General features: G+C 48.8%; 3 protein-coding genes and 1 long non-coding RNA gene across 4 annotated transcripts; 2 read left to right on the top strand and 2 right to left on the bottom strand.

The window, feature by feature from the left end:
• The first annotated feature begins 4,608 nt into the window (after positions 1-4,608).
• On the top strand, positions 4,609-5,597 carry LOC112875345 (probable glutathione S-transferase GSTU1). The gene has a single exon (XM_025939164.1). The coding sequence runs from the start codon at positions 4,701-4,703 to the stop codon at positions 5,376-5,378; it is 678 nt and encodes a 225-aa protein (XP_025794949.1). The 5' UTR covers positions 4,609-4,700; the 3' UTR covers positions 5,379-5,597.
• Positions 5,598-9,255: 3,658 nt separating this feature from the next.
• Positions 9,256-10,819, bottom strand: LOC112878019. Its single transcript, XR_003225625.1, has 3 exons — positions 10,531-10,819; positions 10,097-10,277; positions 9,256-10,002 (listed from the first exon to the last, which is right to left on the bottom strand). It is a non-coding gene; the product is annotated as an uncharacterized LOC112878019 (long non-coding RNA).
• A 175-nt stretch (positions 10,820-10,994) lies between these two features.
• On the top strand, positions 10,995-11,982 carry LOC112875925 (probable glutathione S-transferase GSTU1). Its single transcript, XM_025939932.1, has one exon. It carries the CDS (start codon positions 11,159-11,161, stop codon positions 11,846-11,848), a length of 690 nt encoding a protein of 229 aa, XP_025795717.1. The 5' UTR covers positions 10,995-11,158; the 3' UTR covers positions 11,849-11,982.
• Positions 11,983-12,213: 231 nt separating this feature from the next.
• Positions 12,214-16,319, bottom strand: LOC112875924 (transcription factor PCF6-like). Its single transcript, XM_025939931.1, has 2 exons — positions 14,497-16,319; positions 12,214-12,527 (listed from the first exon to the last, which is right to left on the bottom strand). Exon 1 carries the CDS (start codon positions 15,690-15,692, stop codon positions 14,514-14,516), a length of 1,179 nt encoding a protein of 392 aa, XP_025795716.1. The 5' UTR covers positions 15,693-16,319; the 3' UTR covers positions 12,214-12,527; positions 14,497-14,513.
• Between the last annotated feature and the right edge of the window lie 72 nt (positions 16,320-16,391).

The following is a 16,391-nucleotide window of genomic DNA, read 5'->3' on the forward strand; positions in this document are numbered from 1 at the left end:
TTTTTTCCTTTAAAAAAGAAGGCCACGTCCTTTGTTTGAGACAGCTAACAATTCATCGCTACACTAAAGCAGTATGCTTATTCCTGTCAGAAATACTAGGATCCATTCAGTGACAATGTGCAGTTACATCAGCGGATCCTTGTCCCTCTTCAGTCTTCAGTGCCACAATACGAACGAACCACCCACAGATTCCAGTCACTCCCAAGTCATCTGCAGTCAGATGGTAGAAAAAACCATACGCTCCTTGCGTGTGCCCATCTACTGATGCAGTCAGTAATCGCTCAAGCTTGTTCGTTTCAGATAAGGCTAAGTCGCACGCACGCACGAACACATCACGAAGAAATTAACAAGCCGACTAAATGGAGGAAGAATTATTACGCGAGGAGTCACTGACACGCACAAGTTCTCATCGACTGACATGCTGGCTCAGAACTGAAATTGGAGATAGGAAGATGGAGCAGCTCGCCAGGGCCTGATGCTTCAAGTGCACTCTTAAGGGAAATTTGACTATTTTTTGCAAATGAGAAGAGCTCAGGGAATTGAAGCTTGGGCACTCTATTCAGCCAGAGATCCTCCCAAAACAAGCAGCTAGCTCCATCCCTGACATTGGCCATTGCCATTCCTTTAAAAGAGTCAAGGAGCTTCAGGATATCTTTCCACCAAAATGAACCCTTTTTCTGAATTGAGGGCAAAGAACCATTGCTATATGTCGCTCCCAGACTAAATGCACCCAGGGAAGATCATGTCTATTGAAGAATTTGTGAAGATGTTTGAGCAGTAAGGCTTCATTCTGAGTTCTGAGATTTAGAATTCCTAGTCCACCTTCGGACTTGGGCAAACAAACCATCTCCCATGCACCTTTAGGAGTTTTTTTAGCATTGACATCTGAATCTCTCCAAAGACAATGTTTTCTGTATTTGTCGATCTGCTTGATGACTGTCTTATGAAGCTGGAAAGTACTCATGAAGAACATGGGTAGAGCAGTGAAAATAGCATTGGTGACCTCAAGCCTGCCAGCTTGTGAGAGAAGTGCAGAAGTGCAAGAAAGTCATCTCTCACATCTATTGACCATAGGGAGGAAATCTGCCACTTTTGGTTTGGTGAGGCCAAGAGGTAAGCCAAGGTAGGTGAAGGGGAGTGTGCCAACTGAGCAGCCAAAATGATGTGCTAGAGCAGCAGTTCTGTCTTCTGGCAGGTTTATGGGAACAAGCATGGACTTTGAATAGTTCACTTTGAGTCCTGTAGTCAGAGAAAGTCTGTAGAAGATTCTTTAGCCTGGTTAATTGATCTGAATTTTCCTCCATGAAAATCAAAGTGTTATATGCATACTGAAGAACAGGGAAATCCTGAGTATACTGGAGTGAAATAGGGAGCTGTAAGCTGTTTGCGAGCAATTGCACCCTGATCAAGGAGGAGCTGGAGAGCAGGCGAGCCACTTGGCCTTATCGTGTTGCTCTATGCTAGTGGGAAAGGAGGCTGATGTGGATGCAAGGTCGTAAAAATACTTAGGTTTTGAATTGGATCAGAAGTAAGATCAGAATCATAGAATTTTAAATCTTTACCTATTATTTATATTTTTTAAAGCATGGATTGATTCCTTGATCCGTTTTGGGCTTGGGCCTTATTTTGTTTCGTGAGCCAACTGATCTCTATTTCCTCCATGGCACGTGGTCTGTCTCTCTTCTGTTTTTTTCCTCCCACGCGTGCTATTCTCTTCTCCGATTGTTCTTCATCTTTTTCTGCGGCATTGCGCCTCACGAGAATCCTATACATCTTCCGTAAGATTTTTTCTTCCCCACCTTCCAGTGTTTGAGATTCGTGCCAAGGTCTACGTTTGTTGCATCTTCTCCACCCAAATCCTAACACAACTCCTCCCCTAAGCAGCAGTGCTTTGAGAAAGACAGGTGGTCCTTAATCATACTTTGGTCCCAATAATCTTAATACATATCTTTATTTTATATGCATTCATGTGTCTATAATATGATGGATTCCTAACTAAGAATATATCTAGTTTCTATTGTACTTCCTTTATTAAACCTGGGTTGTTTAACTGCGCTAGTTGCTCATCTATTTAGACTATAGTTAGTTAATATGGAAACAATGCTATACTTGTTGTCCTTCGTATTATGGAATATTTTATGGTGATAATTATAAGATAATTATTTTAATTAGAACATGGAGAACCACCCAAGAAAATAGTGCAGCCACAATACTACATGGCTCTGATCTTGATTAATTAGCTTGTACTGGTCTTACCGAAAAGGCAAGCGGGGAGTGCGTTGATGGGGTATAGCTCGGTCCTTTTGAGGCTTAGATATGATCCTGGTTAAGACGTCTTCCTCATCAGGGAGGGTTATGACCACTGCATCCTGAAACCTTAGCAGACCTTTGCAACTTAGGGAATCTTTACAAAGGTGTCATAGTGAATCCCTACCACTCACCTCGGAAGTGTTTAAGGGCACCCGGGCATCAAGGAAATACAAGTTGTGGGTAAAGTGCACAATATCTGCAGAGTGAAAACTGATATATCAGTCGTGCTCATGATTAAGACCGGCTTGAATCCTTACATGATAATTGAATTTGAAGATGATCTAAAATTGATGTTCTTATTTTATGTTGTCGGTACTGATCTCTCTCTTATGTACTTAAGAGTTTTGGTATATACTTACACTTAGTTAATGCTTGCTAAATAAAACTTGACCAACTAAAAGAGCTTATCATAGTCAAACCATATCAGCTATTTCTTAAAATTGACCTCGCATATTATATAATTTACTCCACTTGCTGAGTACTAACCATAAGTGCGCTCATGCTTGCTTTATTAAAACCAATGCTGCTGAACAAGATAATTGTCCAGAGTTCCCTGAAGAGTTCGAGAAGTTCTAGGCGTATATCTTCCGATTATCTGCCTGTGAAGATGAATTTCCGATGCTAGTTTAATACGTTTATTGGTTGCTTAAGATTAAAATTTTCGGTCTTATAATAAGGCACCTTAGTACTCTCTCGTTATGACGTTATTTCAGATGCACGCTTATATTGTCTATTATATACCTGTGAACTTATCCTGATGCATATACGAGATATGTATAGTTTCTTCTTAATGTGACATCCGTGATGTGCAGCCGGTCTGCCGCTAGCTGATGATGTCGTCACCGCATATCGCACGCCCACTCGCAAGCGCCACCACGCGAGGAGGCCCGATCCTCTGCGGCCGCCGCGCCGCCGCTGTTGACGCCGAGCGTCCGGCCGACGGCACGGCGCGACGCGCGCACTGGGATTTCGGTGGGCGGACGCTTGGCTTTAGCAGGTGGCCGCAGCCCTGTCTTCCACGCCGCGTCCTGGCCTTTCCTCCCCGCTCGTTCGGCGACTCAGTCCACTCGAGGACTCCCGGAGTGCGCCCGCTTGCCGGTCTCGTCACCCACTGGTGCGCAGCGCCGAGCAGGCGAGCAAATGCCCGCAGCGCACGCCGCACGCCCGCGACACGGCGGATCATTCCGGCGAGGCCTGCTGCCTGCCCGTCAGGTGCCGCCGCTCGCCGCTAGCGCGTTTTTTCCACGTGCCCCGTCGCTCTCGCCCCGCCCGCCCGCAGCACGCCGGTTCGCGGAGGAAGCCCGTGACGCACGCCGTGGCACCGGAAGCCCAACGCTTCCCCGGGCCGTACGTCGACGCCCCCACTGCCAACGTCGTCTCCGATCCATGGCTCTGAAGATTTCTACCGTTTCAGGAAGAGGGCGCTGCGTGTGTTTTTACCGTGTCGGCGTCGGTGCTGATGATGAATGTTCCAGCTCCTGCTGCCTCCCAACGGGACAATTGCAGGATCAGATAAGATTACTCCCTTCATCCCGTGAAAATGCAATTATGCATCGAAAAAATTTTATAAAGAGTATAATTTTAGAGATTGGATCTCAACTACCAGCCTAATTAAGTGGTTACGTGCTAAAACTAACCGTATATAGTAAATAAATGAGAGTATGATTATCTTTTCACACCACCACCGCTAGTTTATCAGAAAAAAGCTAGAATTATATAATGTATTTTTACAAGACGAAGGGAGGACGAAGGGGGTAAACATGATGATCGACAAACATGTCGTACGAGTAGACTATCTGGCAACCAACTACGGTCTGGAACGGATAGGTGTGGACCACCATTCCACGAACTCCAACCGGCTCCACTGCCGGTCCTGCGCTCCGGTGGTCTGGTCCGCACGGCGACACACACTCAGACGACCCATGATGTCATCACATATCACATCGACCACGATCTTCTGTGGCCAGTCCGCACCTGCAGCTTGTTTTTTTAAGAAAAACACCTGCAACTTGTCGCGCACCACCATCACACGCATATCCGCTGTGGCGAACCCCGTGACGCAAGCCGTGACACCGGCCGACCGAGCGAACCCTCCCGTATGTTCGTGCTCGGTTGGCGACGCATCTCCTCCTCGCGAGCTTTACCTCGCTCAAGACGGAAGACCAGGCTGCCGCCGAGATTTCTCAACGTGTGAGATCATCGCTCACACACCAGGTGACCAAGACTGTAGCTTCTGGAACCTCCTCAAGCTCTCCTCCCCTCGATCCGTCTCCTATAAATCCGAGCCGTCCTCACCGAACACCCTCCACACCATAGCTTCCGCCACTGATCGCTGCGCACAAGCTCACGCATCGACAGGAAGAGAGACAGACAGGGGCCAAGAAGCAGAGATGGCGGGGGAGAAGAAGGGCCTGCAGCTGCTGGACTTCTGGGTGAGCCCGTTCGGGCAGCGCTGCCGCATCGCGCTGTCCGAGAAGGGCCTCCCCTACGAGTACCTGGAGCAGGACCTGGGCAACAAGAGCGAGCTCCTCCTGCGCTCCAACCCCGTGCACAAGAAGATCCCCGTCCTCCTCCACGACGGCCGCCCCGTCTGCGAGTCCCTCATCATTGTCCAGTACATCGACGAGGCGTTCCCGGGGAAGGACGGGAAGCCGGCGCTGCTCCCCGCCGACCCCTACGCGCGCGCGCAGGCCCGCTTCTGGGCCGACTACGTGGACAAGAAGCTCTACGACTGCGGGACCCGGCTGTGGAAGCTCAAGGGCGAGGCCCAGCAGCAGGCCCGGAAGGAGATGCTTGAGATCCTCCGGACGCTGGACGGCGCGCTCGGCGACGGCAAGTTCTTCGGCGGCGAGGCGTTCGGCTTCGCCGACGTCGCGATCGCACCCTTCACGGCGTGGTTCCTCACCTACGAGCGGCACGGGGAGTTCAGCGTGGAGGAGGAGTGCCCCAGGCTGGTGGCGTGGGCGAAGCGCTGCGGGGAGAGGGAGAGCGTCGCCAAGAACCTCACGCCGCCGGAGAAGGTCTACGAGTTCATCTGCGGCATGAAGAAGAGGTTCGGCATCGAGTAGACGTGGTTGTTGTGGTGCGGTGGGTGGTGCGTGGTTTGGTTCGGTTGGTGTGACGATGGGATGCTATTTTCGTACGTGTCGGGTGTTGTTGGTGTCAGTGTCTGTAGTGTGTGTCCGATCCGTGTCCCGATCTGGCGTGCAGGGGGAAGGGCCGTGTGGCCATCCTGCACTCCAGCGTCGGGCAACAGTACAGCTGAATAAAGAAAGGATTTCCGTGGATTTCTTGGTGTTCCAGCAGTGGCTTCGCTTCGTCTTTCCTGTCCACTGTCCATGGCCAAGGGTGATCGGACAGACCTAGGTGATCCACGTATATTGTTTCGCAGAGCCTTCTGAACTGTGATATTTTTCCGTCTCACTTTCGTGTCCACGTCTTCGATTCGTCGCCTTTTCGCTTCTTGTCGAATGCTTCGAGACGTGTGCTTGGCCTCGCAGCGACCTCCAAAAGAGCGCGTTCGCGGTGGAATTGGGATATGCTCTGAGGGTAACAATTTTAAGTAGGATTTTTATGACACGGAGGAGAGAGAGGGAGTGAAGAGAGAACGAGACGGTTGTTTCATGAAACAATCACTTCATAGCTTAAAATTAAGGATTATAAAATTGCTTACTTATCATTGTATAAGTTGTTGCTTACTTATTACATATAAGTTGTTGTTGTTATACTATTTACAGTTCATCATTGTATAAGTTATTGTTGCTATACTACTTACACTTTTTTTCATTTAATAAATTAAAAGATACTCCCTCCAACCTTAAATGCCAAGTATTATTGATGGATTCAAAATTTATACCAAATATAAGGCATCATAGGACTTTTGAATAAGTATTAAAGAAAATTATTTAATTTTTCTTGGCTCTTAACTGCATACTTACCTTTTCTATTCCTTTCTTCTCTGCTTAATCTTAGAAACAACTTTAATTATGATAGGTAAATAAAAAGATCTTGAAAGGGATATGCATCTTTTGGTCTCTTCTTTAATTTATCTTAAAATTGCTAGAATATAAGGGACAGATAGAGTATAGAGTATGATACTACTACGAGATAGAAAAAAATAGACAATACGGGATAGAAAAAAAGGATAATAAGAATAATATATTATTGTAGAGGTTGTTTGTTAAATTATTTTAAGACGACATATCTATTAACTGTTCCAATATATTTACCATAATCGGCGCTCGGCGAACCGAGCACGATGATGCCCCGCGAAACGGCCGTCAATCTACAACAGGACCCAGATCCCAAACATGATGCGGCCCAACGCCTCGTGCTTGGGCTCTATCGCTTGGAACATGAGACGTCAGCGCTGACGATCCAAGCGTCTTCGTCGGCAAAGGTTCAGTCAACAAGTGTCAGCACCAAAGCTTCTCCTCCGACCGTGTCATTGTCTTTCTCGCCACTAAGAGCAAGAACAGAGCCAGCATATGGCCATATCATTATCAGCTTGCACTACAGCTAGCTCATACAACAAGCTACCTATTAGCTGACTAAATGTAGCAACAGTATTAAAAGATCATACAATTAATGCTTACAAGCATACATGATCCCGTATGATCGTAGTTTTTGTGGCCATTTTTCAAACAGCATATATATGAAAAAAAAAACAACACATGATCCATCTAGTAACCATCGATTATGCCAAACACATAAATATTAAGAAGCAAATTCATTTCCGTTTCAGTCTCATGGATACAAACAGTCCAAACATAACCTATTGGCATCTTTACCATGACACCAATAATAAATACCAGAAAAGTCTTACAAAATAAAATTTAGCGACAATATTACTAAAAAATTTCTCAAGCTAACAAATGATTAATTAAGAGACGACAATAGTAGTGCCTGCCATAGTACAATCTTCAACAGCAAGGAACAAAGACCCATTATTCATCCAATTTCGAAGAGCATCACTGCAAATCAAAAGATCTCACTGATCAAAAATAAGCAAAATGATATAGATAACAATATATTGGCTTCACTAAATATACCTTCACACAGCACCAGCATAATCATCAATTCATCACATCATGGCATGGTCCTGAAATAAAAAGAGATGAAAGATATCAAGTTCATGCTCTGTTAATTGAAAAAAAAAATATTGCACATGCAGTAGTATTCTACCATGATTAATATGACGCTTATGTGGAAACTTTTCCCAAATGCGCTCAATCAAATCATTTTTAAGTTGGGCATGTTGTGGTCGAGCACGGATAGCAGCTTTTCTACGTAGGACATCAGCAAAACAAATGTTACCACCAACGTTCACTTCAGGAGGTAGAGCAATTGATGTCCCAGGGTTCTCATTCAAGTCGATGGGAATGGTAACCTCATCCTTCTCATCTTCAACTATCATGTTGTGTAGAATCACACAAGCTAGCATGATCCTACCAACACTTTTTCTCTTCCATAGATGTGCAGAGCGACGAACAATGCTAAATCTAGACTGCAATACCCCAAATGCACGCTCCACATCTTTCCTTGCCCCTTCTTGGAATCTAGCAAACATCTTTTCCTTTTCTATTTGAGGAAGTCGTATAGTCTTCATAAACACAGCCCATTCTGGGTATATACCATCAGCAAGGTAATAACCCGTGCTATAATCATTTCTATTGACTGAAAACTTAACTTCAGGGGCTGTCCCTTTCAATGCATCTAAAAACAGTGGGGATCGATTGAGCACATTCAGGTCATTGTTTGATCCAGCAACTCCAAAGAAAGCATGCCAAATATGGAGATCATGTGAAGCAACAGCTTCTAATACCATTGTTGGTACTCCATAATCACCACGGGTGAATTGTCCCCTCCATGCTAATGGACACTTCTCCCACCGCCATTGCATGCAATCTATGCTTCCAAGCATTCCAGGGAAGCCACGTGATTCATTGACCTGAAGTATATGCTCAAGATCCTCTTGTGTGGGGCGTCGCATGTACTTCCCACCAAACACCTCAATCACCCCTTGTGCAAATTTATCTAAACACTCTAATGCAGTAGACTTCCCAATCTTCAAGTACTCATCAAGGGCATCTGCAGGGGTGCCATATGCTAGCATGCGCATGGCTGCAGTGCACTTTTGAAGTGGAGAAAGGCCTGTTCGACCAGAACAATCTGACCTTTGAATAAAATATGGAGACCACTGACCGAGACCATCTACAATGCGCAGGAAGAGACTCTTTTTCATACGAAACCTTGTACGGAACACACTCTCAGGGTAGAGTGGCTCTTCAGCAAAGTAATCCTCCACAAGACGCTGATGAGCATCAACATGATCCCTCCGGATGGTCTTTCTTGGACCAGAATGTCGCTTAGACATCCCAGCTGAGAAGGAAGCCTTGATCTTCATTGAGAGCTTCCTAGCAAAGGAGTCTAAGATGCTCTGTTCAGCAGCATATTCTTTCATGATATTGGAAGGAGCTAGTTCATCAGAATCACTAGAGTGGTATGAGGAATCTGACATTGTTGGTAGGTTGTGGGAGAAGATGAGATGTAGTGGAAGGAAGATGAGAGATGTAGTAGAAGGAAGGTGCGTGACTTGTGGTGTTGTGGGCTGGATCATTTTATAGATGTGAACCCATAATAATTTCAATCAATCTAGAATTCAGTTTAATTCAGGGTCCATAAAATCAGCAAAGACCAAATTAATTATGGCACAGAATTCACAGTCCACAATTTCAGCAAAGACCATATTGATTGTTGCATAAAATTCACATTTCACAATTTTAACAAAGACCATATTAAGTGTGCATAGAATTCACAGTCCACAATTTCAGCAAAGACCACAATCAATATTTTTAACAAAAATCAAATTAACTACAACATATAATTCGGTTTCAGCAGAATAATACCTGGATCAGTTGCCAAAATTTTTTTTCTCTGAGACACTTCAACGCCAGTACATGTTCGGATCTCACATCTTCAGCCATCCCAGTTGTATCTTGTTTCAACAACTCTCGATATGCTTCTAGCATACCTGCCTCCTTATTCTCTTTTGCTGCAAGATATGCTAGCTTCTGAGCTTCAAGTTTTTCACTTGACACTCGTTTTTGTGTCTCTAGCATCTCCTTACGGCTTTCATTTGCTTTATTTTGAGCCTCCACAAAGGCAGTGAGTTCGCCTTCAAGATCTATTATACAAGCTTCATCCTTTTTTTTCCGTTTCCACTGCTCCTTAGCTTTTTTTTCCTCCTATGGGCCGCTCATCTGTAGCATGTTCTAGAGAGAACTGCTCACCGATGTCCTCCTCAAATTTCCTCTTATCTGGCTCTAAATCTTCAAGGCGTTCCACGTAAGCATCCCATTTTGGTTCGTTACGCAGAACATCCCAACAATGCTTGAACATAAATGGACCCTCTTTTTTGTGCTCGTCTTCATAAAGTTTTAGTACTTTGTTCATTAAGTCTGCATCAGACTCACCACTAGCCCACAAAGTATTTGCCTCTTTCCAACTCTCACAAAACCATGTAACCTTTTTCTTAATTCTAGCAAAGCGATCTTTGATGTGCTTAACTTGCCTTGCCCTGTTCTTTGGGACTGCTCTGTTGTACGCAACAGCAACATCTTTCCAATATTAATCATTCTTCTTGTAATTTGATTGGATTGGATCTTTGGAATTATTGAGCCATGCCCCAACCTAAATAATTAACGAAAAAAGGTTCAGGATAGTGCTATATAGTGCTACATATGAAACAACCGAAGGGCATTACCCCAAGTAAAAAATTACTTACAAGTATAAGATCCTCCTCTTTTGTCCATACCAAACGCTTCTCAGTCCTACTACTGTAATCTGTGTCATCACATATGTTGATTGGCTGTGATGAACTCCCATTGTTCACATCTTGAGTGGGGTTTGATGCATTCTTGTTCAGAAGATTTACGAAACCACTAGGTGGGTGCAAATCCACTCCCCTGCTCAAGACGTATATCACACAAAAAATAGAATCAATAAGGTTACACGGCATTATTTGATTTAGTTCCTGCTATAAACATGCAACTATCATGCTACTGTTTTTTGTAAAATAAAAAGAATATTAAGCTAGTAGAAAGATATACTTCTAATCTTCTGATCCTTGACAGACTAGTACGAACTGGAAGGCTAATAAACTAATAGCAGTACTCCGATACTGAATAGTATAAAAGATTATTAAATAATTAGCACTACCATGCTTGTACGTCTTGGTCTTGAGCAGATGGGGCACCAACGCCGGGAGGTGTCCACCAAGGCACTTGCGTTGAAGACGAGCCCATCTGTTGCAGTCCTGTACGGCAGTATGCTGGTGACAATGTAGTAGGCTGCGGCAAAATATTTGGGATCCAGGCTTCGATTTGGCGCGCAAGGGAGCTGATTTGGCGCGTCTAGAACCGATTTGGCGGGAGGCGGAGGGGAAATTTGCGCGGTGAAACTGGATGGTGCATTGGATCTTGGAGGAGGACGAAGCGTCGGCTCATTCGCTCGCTGCAGGCTTGTGGCGGGCACTTCGTTCTCAAGAAAAATACTTCAGGCTGACGACAGACGGAGCGGTCGCTCGCTTCTCTTTCTTTTTTAATTAAGCCTCCACATCAGATTTGAGTGACGTGGATTCCCTTATAGCCTGCTGACTGTACGTCACTGTACCTGCTCTAAGCCAGCCGGCGACCTCCCTCGCCTTCTCCGTTCTCCCAACCGGTAACCGGCTCCCTAGTCCCCACAGGCCGCAACAAAAAGGAGCGACAGCCCCGGCCTCGACCTCGCTCGCGGTCTCGCCGGCGCACCACCTACCGCGAACCAGCGGCGCTCGTAATCGTAATACATGGCCGGCGGCGAGAGCGACGGCAGCCGCCTGGTGCTGCTGGACGTGTTCGGCAGCCCGTTCGCGCAACGCGTCCGCATCGCGCTGGCGGAGAAGGGCCTGGCCTACGAGCGCGCCGAGCAGGACCTCGCCGCCAAGGGCGACCTCCTGCGCCGCTCCAACCCCGTCCACGGCAAGGTCCCCGTGCTGCTCCACGCGGGGCGGCCCGTCTGCGAGTCTCTCGCCATCCTCCAGTACCTCGACGAGGCCTTCCCGGGGACGACGCCGCTCCTCCCGGTCGATCCCTACGCGCGCGCGCGGGCGCGGTTCTGGGCGGGGTACGCGGACAGGCTCCATCTCTGTGGGAAGCGCCTGTGGCTGCGGCGCGACGACGGCGAGGAGGCGGTGGAGCCCGAGGCGCGGGCGGAGATGGTGGCCGTGCTGCGCGCGCTGGAGGCCGAGCTCGGGGGGAAGGAGTTCTTCGGCGGGGAGGCGTTCGGGCACGTGGACGTCGCGGCGGCGCCGTTCGCGGCGTGGTTCCTCACGTACGAGCGCCACGGCGGGCTCTGCGTGGCCGAGGAGTGCCCGGGGCTGGCGGCGTGGGCGGCGCGGTGCGCGCGAAGGGAGAGCGTCGCCGGCAACGTGTACCCGCCGGAGAAGGTGTACGAGCTCGTCCAGGAGTACAGGCAGTGGGTGCTCGGGAGAAAATGAGATGAACCGTGGTCTGACTGGATGGTGAATTGGTGATTTACCTTTTTTTTTCTGGCACAATTGTGTTTACCCGTTTGGTGAGTTTGGTCACATCAATAAATTGAATACTGAATTTCGTTCGGTATTGATGATCACGCGATGCAGATACACCGATTTTTCCAGTTTTCCACACCGAAATACTCAACATCAGGACGAAGGCTTCGCCAGTTCCTGATGCACTAACCAGTAACCATGATGGCAAAAGCACAGTTTCTAATGTCATATAGCCATGGTCTACACCATGTTGGTAGTGACAGCAAAATCTGTATTTGCTTCCAGATCTGTACTTTTCACTCAAAACAGCATTCAGTACCACAGAATCAGGATTATCTCGCAAACCAAACCGTGAGAACAATGCTTTTCCAATGAACTCAATTTAGGGGAGCATCAATTCATGCAAAAGTTACACGCGGAGAGGACTAGAACCGCGATCACAGGGCACACTTACAACTCTTGTTCAAAAACTCTCATCTCCCACAAAATTTGTACAACAGCATCTAGAGAGGGAGAAGAAAAACGGAGCACAGCACTGTTTCTGTTTGATCAATGGCAGCAGGGTTGAAGGTTGATGATGATCATAGCACCTCCAAAGGATGAATTCTTGCTGGAATAGGTCCCAGCAACTGGATGTCTTCAGTTTCTGCAGGTTGACAAACGAAGAAGATTAAGAATCTGACACAGTATATGTTAATGACCAATATGTACTACAAATACGGACAAGATGATGGACATGGATATCTGACACTATATGGTTGTTTATGCTGTCTGGCATTTAGGTTACTGTTCAAGAGAACGTACCAATTAATGAAATATCATCAACTTAAAAGTATTGTAGAACTTGCATCTTGTTTCTTTGGATGATTTTGCTACCTATTAATTCAGATCAAAAATATTTTTCTACCTATTAATGAACATCCAGAGTATCAGTCCCGAAAATGTATTAATGCCATGCTATTCCAGCATACATTCACTCCTAACAGACAAGAAAATTAAGGTCGCATATGACTAAACTAGATAACAAACAAAATAGCAACTTTAGGTGGTTAGGAAGCATAACAAATAGCAAAGAACGCTCAAGATTGCGTTATGCAGATGCAGTCCAGGTCTCCAACCAGGAAGCATCTGATGGAAAGCTACATTCAATCAATAGGCTGGACGTGTCTAGCTCACTTTAGAAGTTTGGAACTCCAGATAGCTCAGTACGACCAGAGCACCATAAATGGTGGCATATCCGATATCACACAGAAAAAAACAAGGACCGATCATTGGCGATCTTTACCTAATAATAGCACAATTTAACAGATTTCAACACTACAGAACATATATAGAGAGATGATCAGATGAACATTGGCTTGCATGGACAATGAAGACATGAAATGGGGTTCCTTCTTACCACGCTGACAGTGGTCTACAGGAAATGAAAGGGTAGTTAATGTCTTGAAAATGATATCACCAAAGTCACCAAACTACAATAATATTCAAGAAGACTTCTCTCTAGCGTACACTAGCATTTTGTTGGTGCCAAGACTCTTAGTCATGATTTGATGGGAACGAGTACCAAGTACAATTTTCTTGTGTTGGGGCACAAGTAGCAGTAGTACTAACTGGTCAATGGTCATACAAAAGTACAGTTCAGTGTCAACAATACGAGGGCCCTACTCATGTACACAAGCCCTATATTCTTGAGCTCAAATTTACAAACTACTTGAGATCATACAGCAAGTCTGAAGCAAGTATGATGGAGTTTTGTTTTGCAGTAGCTCTAATCTTGAGTCTTACATTTTCAACCAAATTCCTAATATGCACTTCGCCAACTAGGCAGCCAAGCATGAGCAGATCACCAAGTAGGTTCGTGGATCAAGAGGAGTAAGGCGGAGTCACATGAAAATGAAACAGCTTATGATTTCTAATTCTAAGATTAGGGCTTATGCAGACTGTTTCTGTTTTCAAAATCCTTGGTGTCTACAGCCAAAGTTTATCTACGCACTCAAAATTTTTGCATCAACAGTGACCCTTTGGAACTGAGATTCTGTATTATCATACCACTGCAAGTAGAAACAAACGCATGTTCGATCACAAACCTAACACCCCAGACCACCTACACCACGTCGAACTGCTATGGTTCAAATCAGGTGGCTGTATTACTGCTAGATTATATCACAGGACTTCATTTATTGGGGCAAAAAAAAGTGACATGAACAGAAACTTGCTTCAGTCAAGATTGTACTGCATATTCAGCTTCACATGCAAAGGTAGTGTTCGATCCCCTTTCCAGCAGCTCGACGTAGCTACAGCTCACAACAATTTAATACAATAAAATGCAATGCACGCCAATCAGAAGCCATGTGATCATGCACAATCCTCTCCAATGAGGAGCAAATGACACCTGTTAAGCGAGATCATGCAAAGCCGAGGTAACTGTGGTATGACTCACTGAAGTTCTGACACCCGTCAACTGCAACAGAACAGCTAGTGTTTTTGTGGGGTTTATGGGCACGAGACTACCTCGAGCACTACGAAGAACGTGATCATGCCAAAATAACGATTTGAACACATCATGGGAGACAAAGACAAAAAAGCCTCCGCGTTTTGAGAGATTATCATCTTACCGTTGGAAAATGTGTAATCAGTTCTTGCTCTTCTCCTTCATGCCGGAGTGCCGGAACCCATCCCACAGCTGTAACGCCGCGGATGCGGTCAGTTGGTTCTCAGATGCGGGGTGCGCCGCCGCCGCCGCCGCCGCGTGACCGAACAAGAACGGGCCGTCCAGCCTCTGGAGCTGCTGGTGGTGATGGCCTGAAAAGTTAGACTGGGAATTGGACTGAAGGGTCCCCCTATTGGCACCCAAGAAACCCGAGGACATGGAGAAATTCAGGCTGTAGTCTCCGGCGGCGGGAGCCGAGGACGCCGCCAAAGCGTCCTGGCCGAGCGAGAAGTGAGGCATCTCGACGGGAGTGGTGAAGCTGAAGGACTGCGCCGGGACCATGCCGAACGGAGGCGCATTGCCGAACTTGATGGGGCCCGAGAAGGCGTGCGTCGACAGCCCGTGCGCACCTTTCCCCGGGTGCGCAATGCCGACGCAGTCGGCGGCGGCCGCCGCGGAGACGTTGGGCTGCTGCTGCCAGGACTGCTTGTGCTCGGAGGCGCTAATGGCGCCGGCCGACGCCACCCCGGTGAGCAGTTCGGTGAAGGACGCGGCTTGCGCCGAGGTGCTGGCCACGGTGACCTCCCTGTCCCGCGCGGCGGCAGCGGCGCCCCCGCGTCCGTCGGAGCGCGAAAGGGAGAGCTCGGAACCTTTGCTCGTCTCCGAGGGGCTGCTGCCCCCGGAGCTGCTCCCGTGCTGCTGCTTCACCTTGGTGGCATCCGCCTCGCCGGGCACGGGGATGGCCGCGAAGGCGGCGGTGTCGAGCGCCGGGAGCTTCTCGATGGCGTCGGAGGCGGCGTTGATGAGCCACTCGATGGCCTTGCTGGGCTGGTCGAAGCCCAGTCGGTCCTGCAGGTCGTAGAACTGGATGGCGGTGGGCACCGACAGGCGCACGCGGCGGTCGCGGATGCCCTTGGCCGTGTACACCTTGCTGTGCCGGTCCTTGCCCCCGCTGGCCCGCACGCGGTAGATCCGCGAGCCCGCCCCCGGGCCCTGCGGCAGCGGCAGCGGCAGCGCCGGCGGCTGCCCCCACGCCGCCGCCGCCTCCGCCTCGCTGCCCCTCACGCCGCCGCCGCGGCCGCGCTTGGCGCCCTGCTGCGACCGGCCGGGCGGCGCCCCGCCCCCCGCCCCCGCTGCAGCCCCGTCGCCCACGGCCTCCATGAACCCGTCCCGCCGCGAGCGCCGCTGCTCATACGCTTGCCCGCCCCGCGCGTGCTCGCCGCGAGAGGAATGCGGCGTCTTTATGGAGGAGGGGGAGGGCTCCTCCTCCTGGCGTCTGCCGGGGCGCGTTTCGGCTGCGGGCTGCTGGTGCTGGAATGCGGCAAGCCGGCAACGGCTGTGGCTGGCTGGGCTGTCCCCTCCGGCGTGCTCGTGTCGTGCGCGCCGGCCGCGTCGGCCCGGCTGCTGCTCGAGCGCCGCGGGCGATCTTATCCCCACGCGCCTCCCCCCCCTCTGCCACGCCTGCCTAAACCGCCCGTACTCGTGCCACCTTTGCTTTGCTTGCCTCGGTGTGTTTTTTTGCCGGTTCTCTCCGGCTCCAGCTCCCGCACACACTGGCAACTGTGGTGGCGTGGCACTCACTGCCGCTAGCTGCCTAGCTACCTCACTCTCCCTGTCAGTCTCTCTCTCCTCACGCGCTGGGTGGGCGCTGCGGCGCGCGGCAGAAGCTGCTTGCTGTGCTCGGGCGGGCGGGCAGGCGCGCAGGCCAGGGCAGAGGGCAGCGGGAGACAGCGGCGGCGGCAGGCTCTAGGGGGCCCGGCCCGGTGTCAGATCCGCCGTCTGCCGCGCTGCGCTGCCCGCGCGCAGCGCACTTGTCAGGTCGCCTCGCCCCTCCCGGCTCCCGCACCGCACTCTGTGCTC

The sequence above is a fragment of the Panicum hallii genome, chromosome 9 (genome assembly GCF_002211085.1).
Source record: "Panicum hallii strain FIL2 chromosome 9, PHallii_v3.1, whole genome shotgun sequence".
Lineage (NCBI taxonomy): Eukaryota > Viridiplantae > Streptophyta > Magnoliopsida > Poales > Poaceae > Panicum > Panicum hallii.

Bases quoted from the DNA above. Each gene is read 5' to 3' on its own strand.
- LOC112875345 (XM_025939164.1), top strand. From the start codon at position 4,701: ATGGCGGGGGAGAAGAAGGGCCTGCAGCTGCTGGACTTCTGGGTGAGC.
- LOC112875924 (XM_025939931.1), bottom strand. From the start codon at position 15,692: ATGGAGGCCGTGGGCGACGGGGCTGCAGCGGGGGCGGGGGGCGGGGCG.
- LOC112875925 (XM_025939932.1), top strand. From the start codon at position 11,159: ATGGCCGGCGGCGAGAGCGACGGCAGCCGCCTGGTGCTGCTGGACGTG.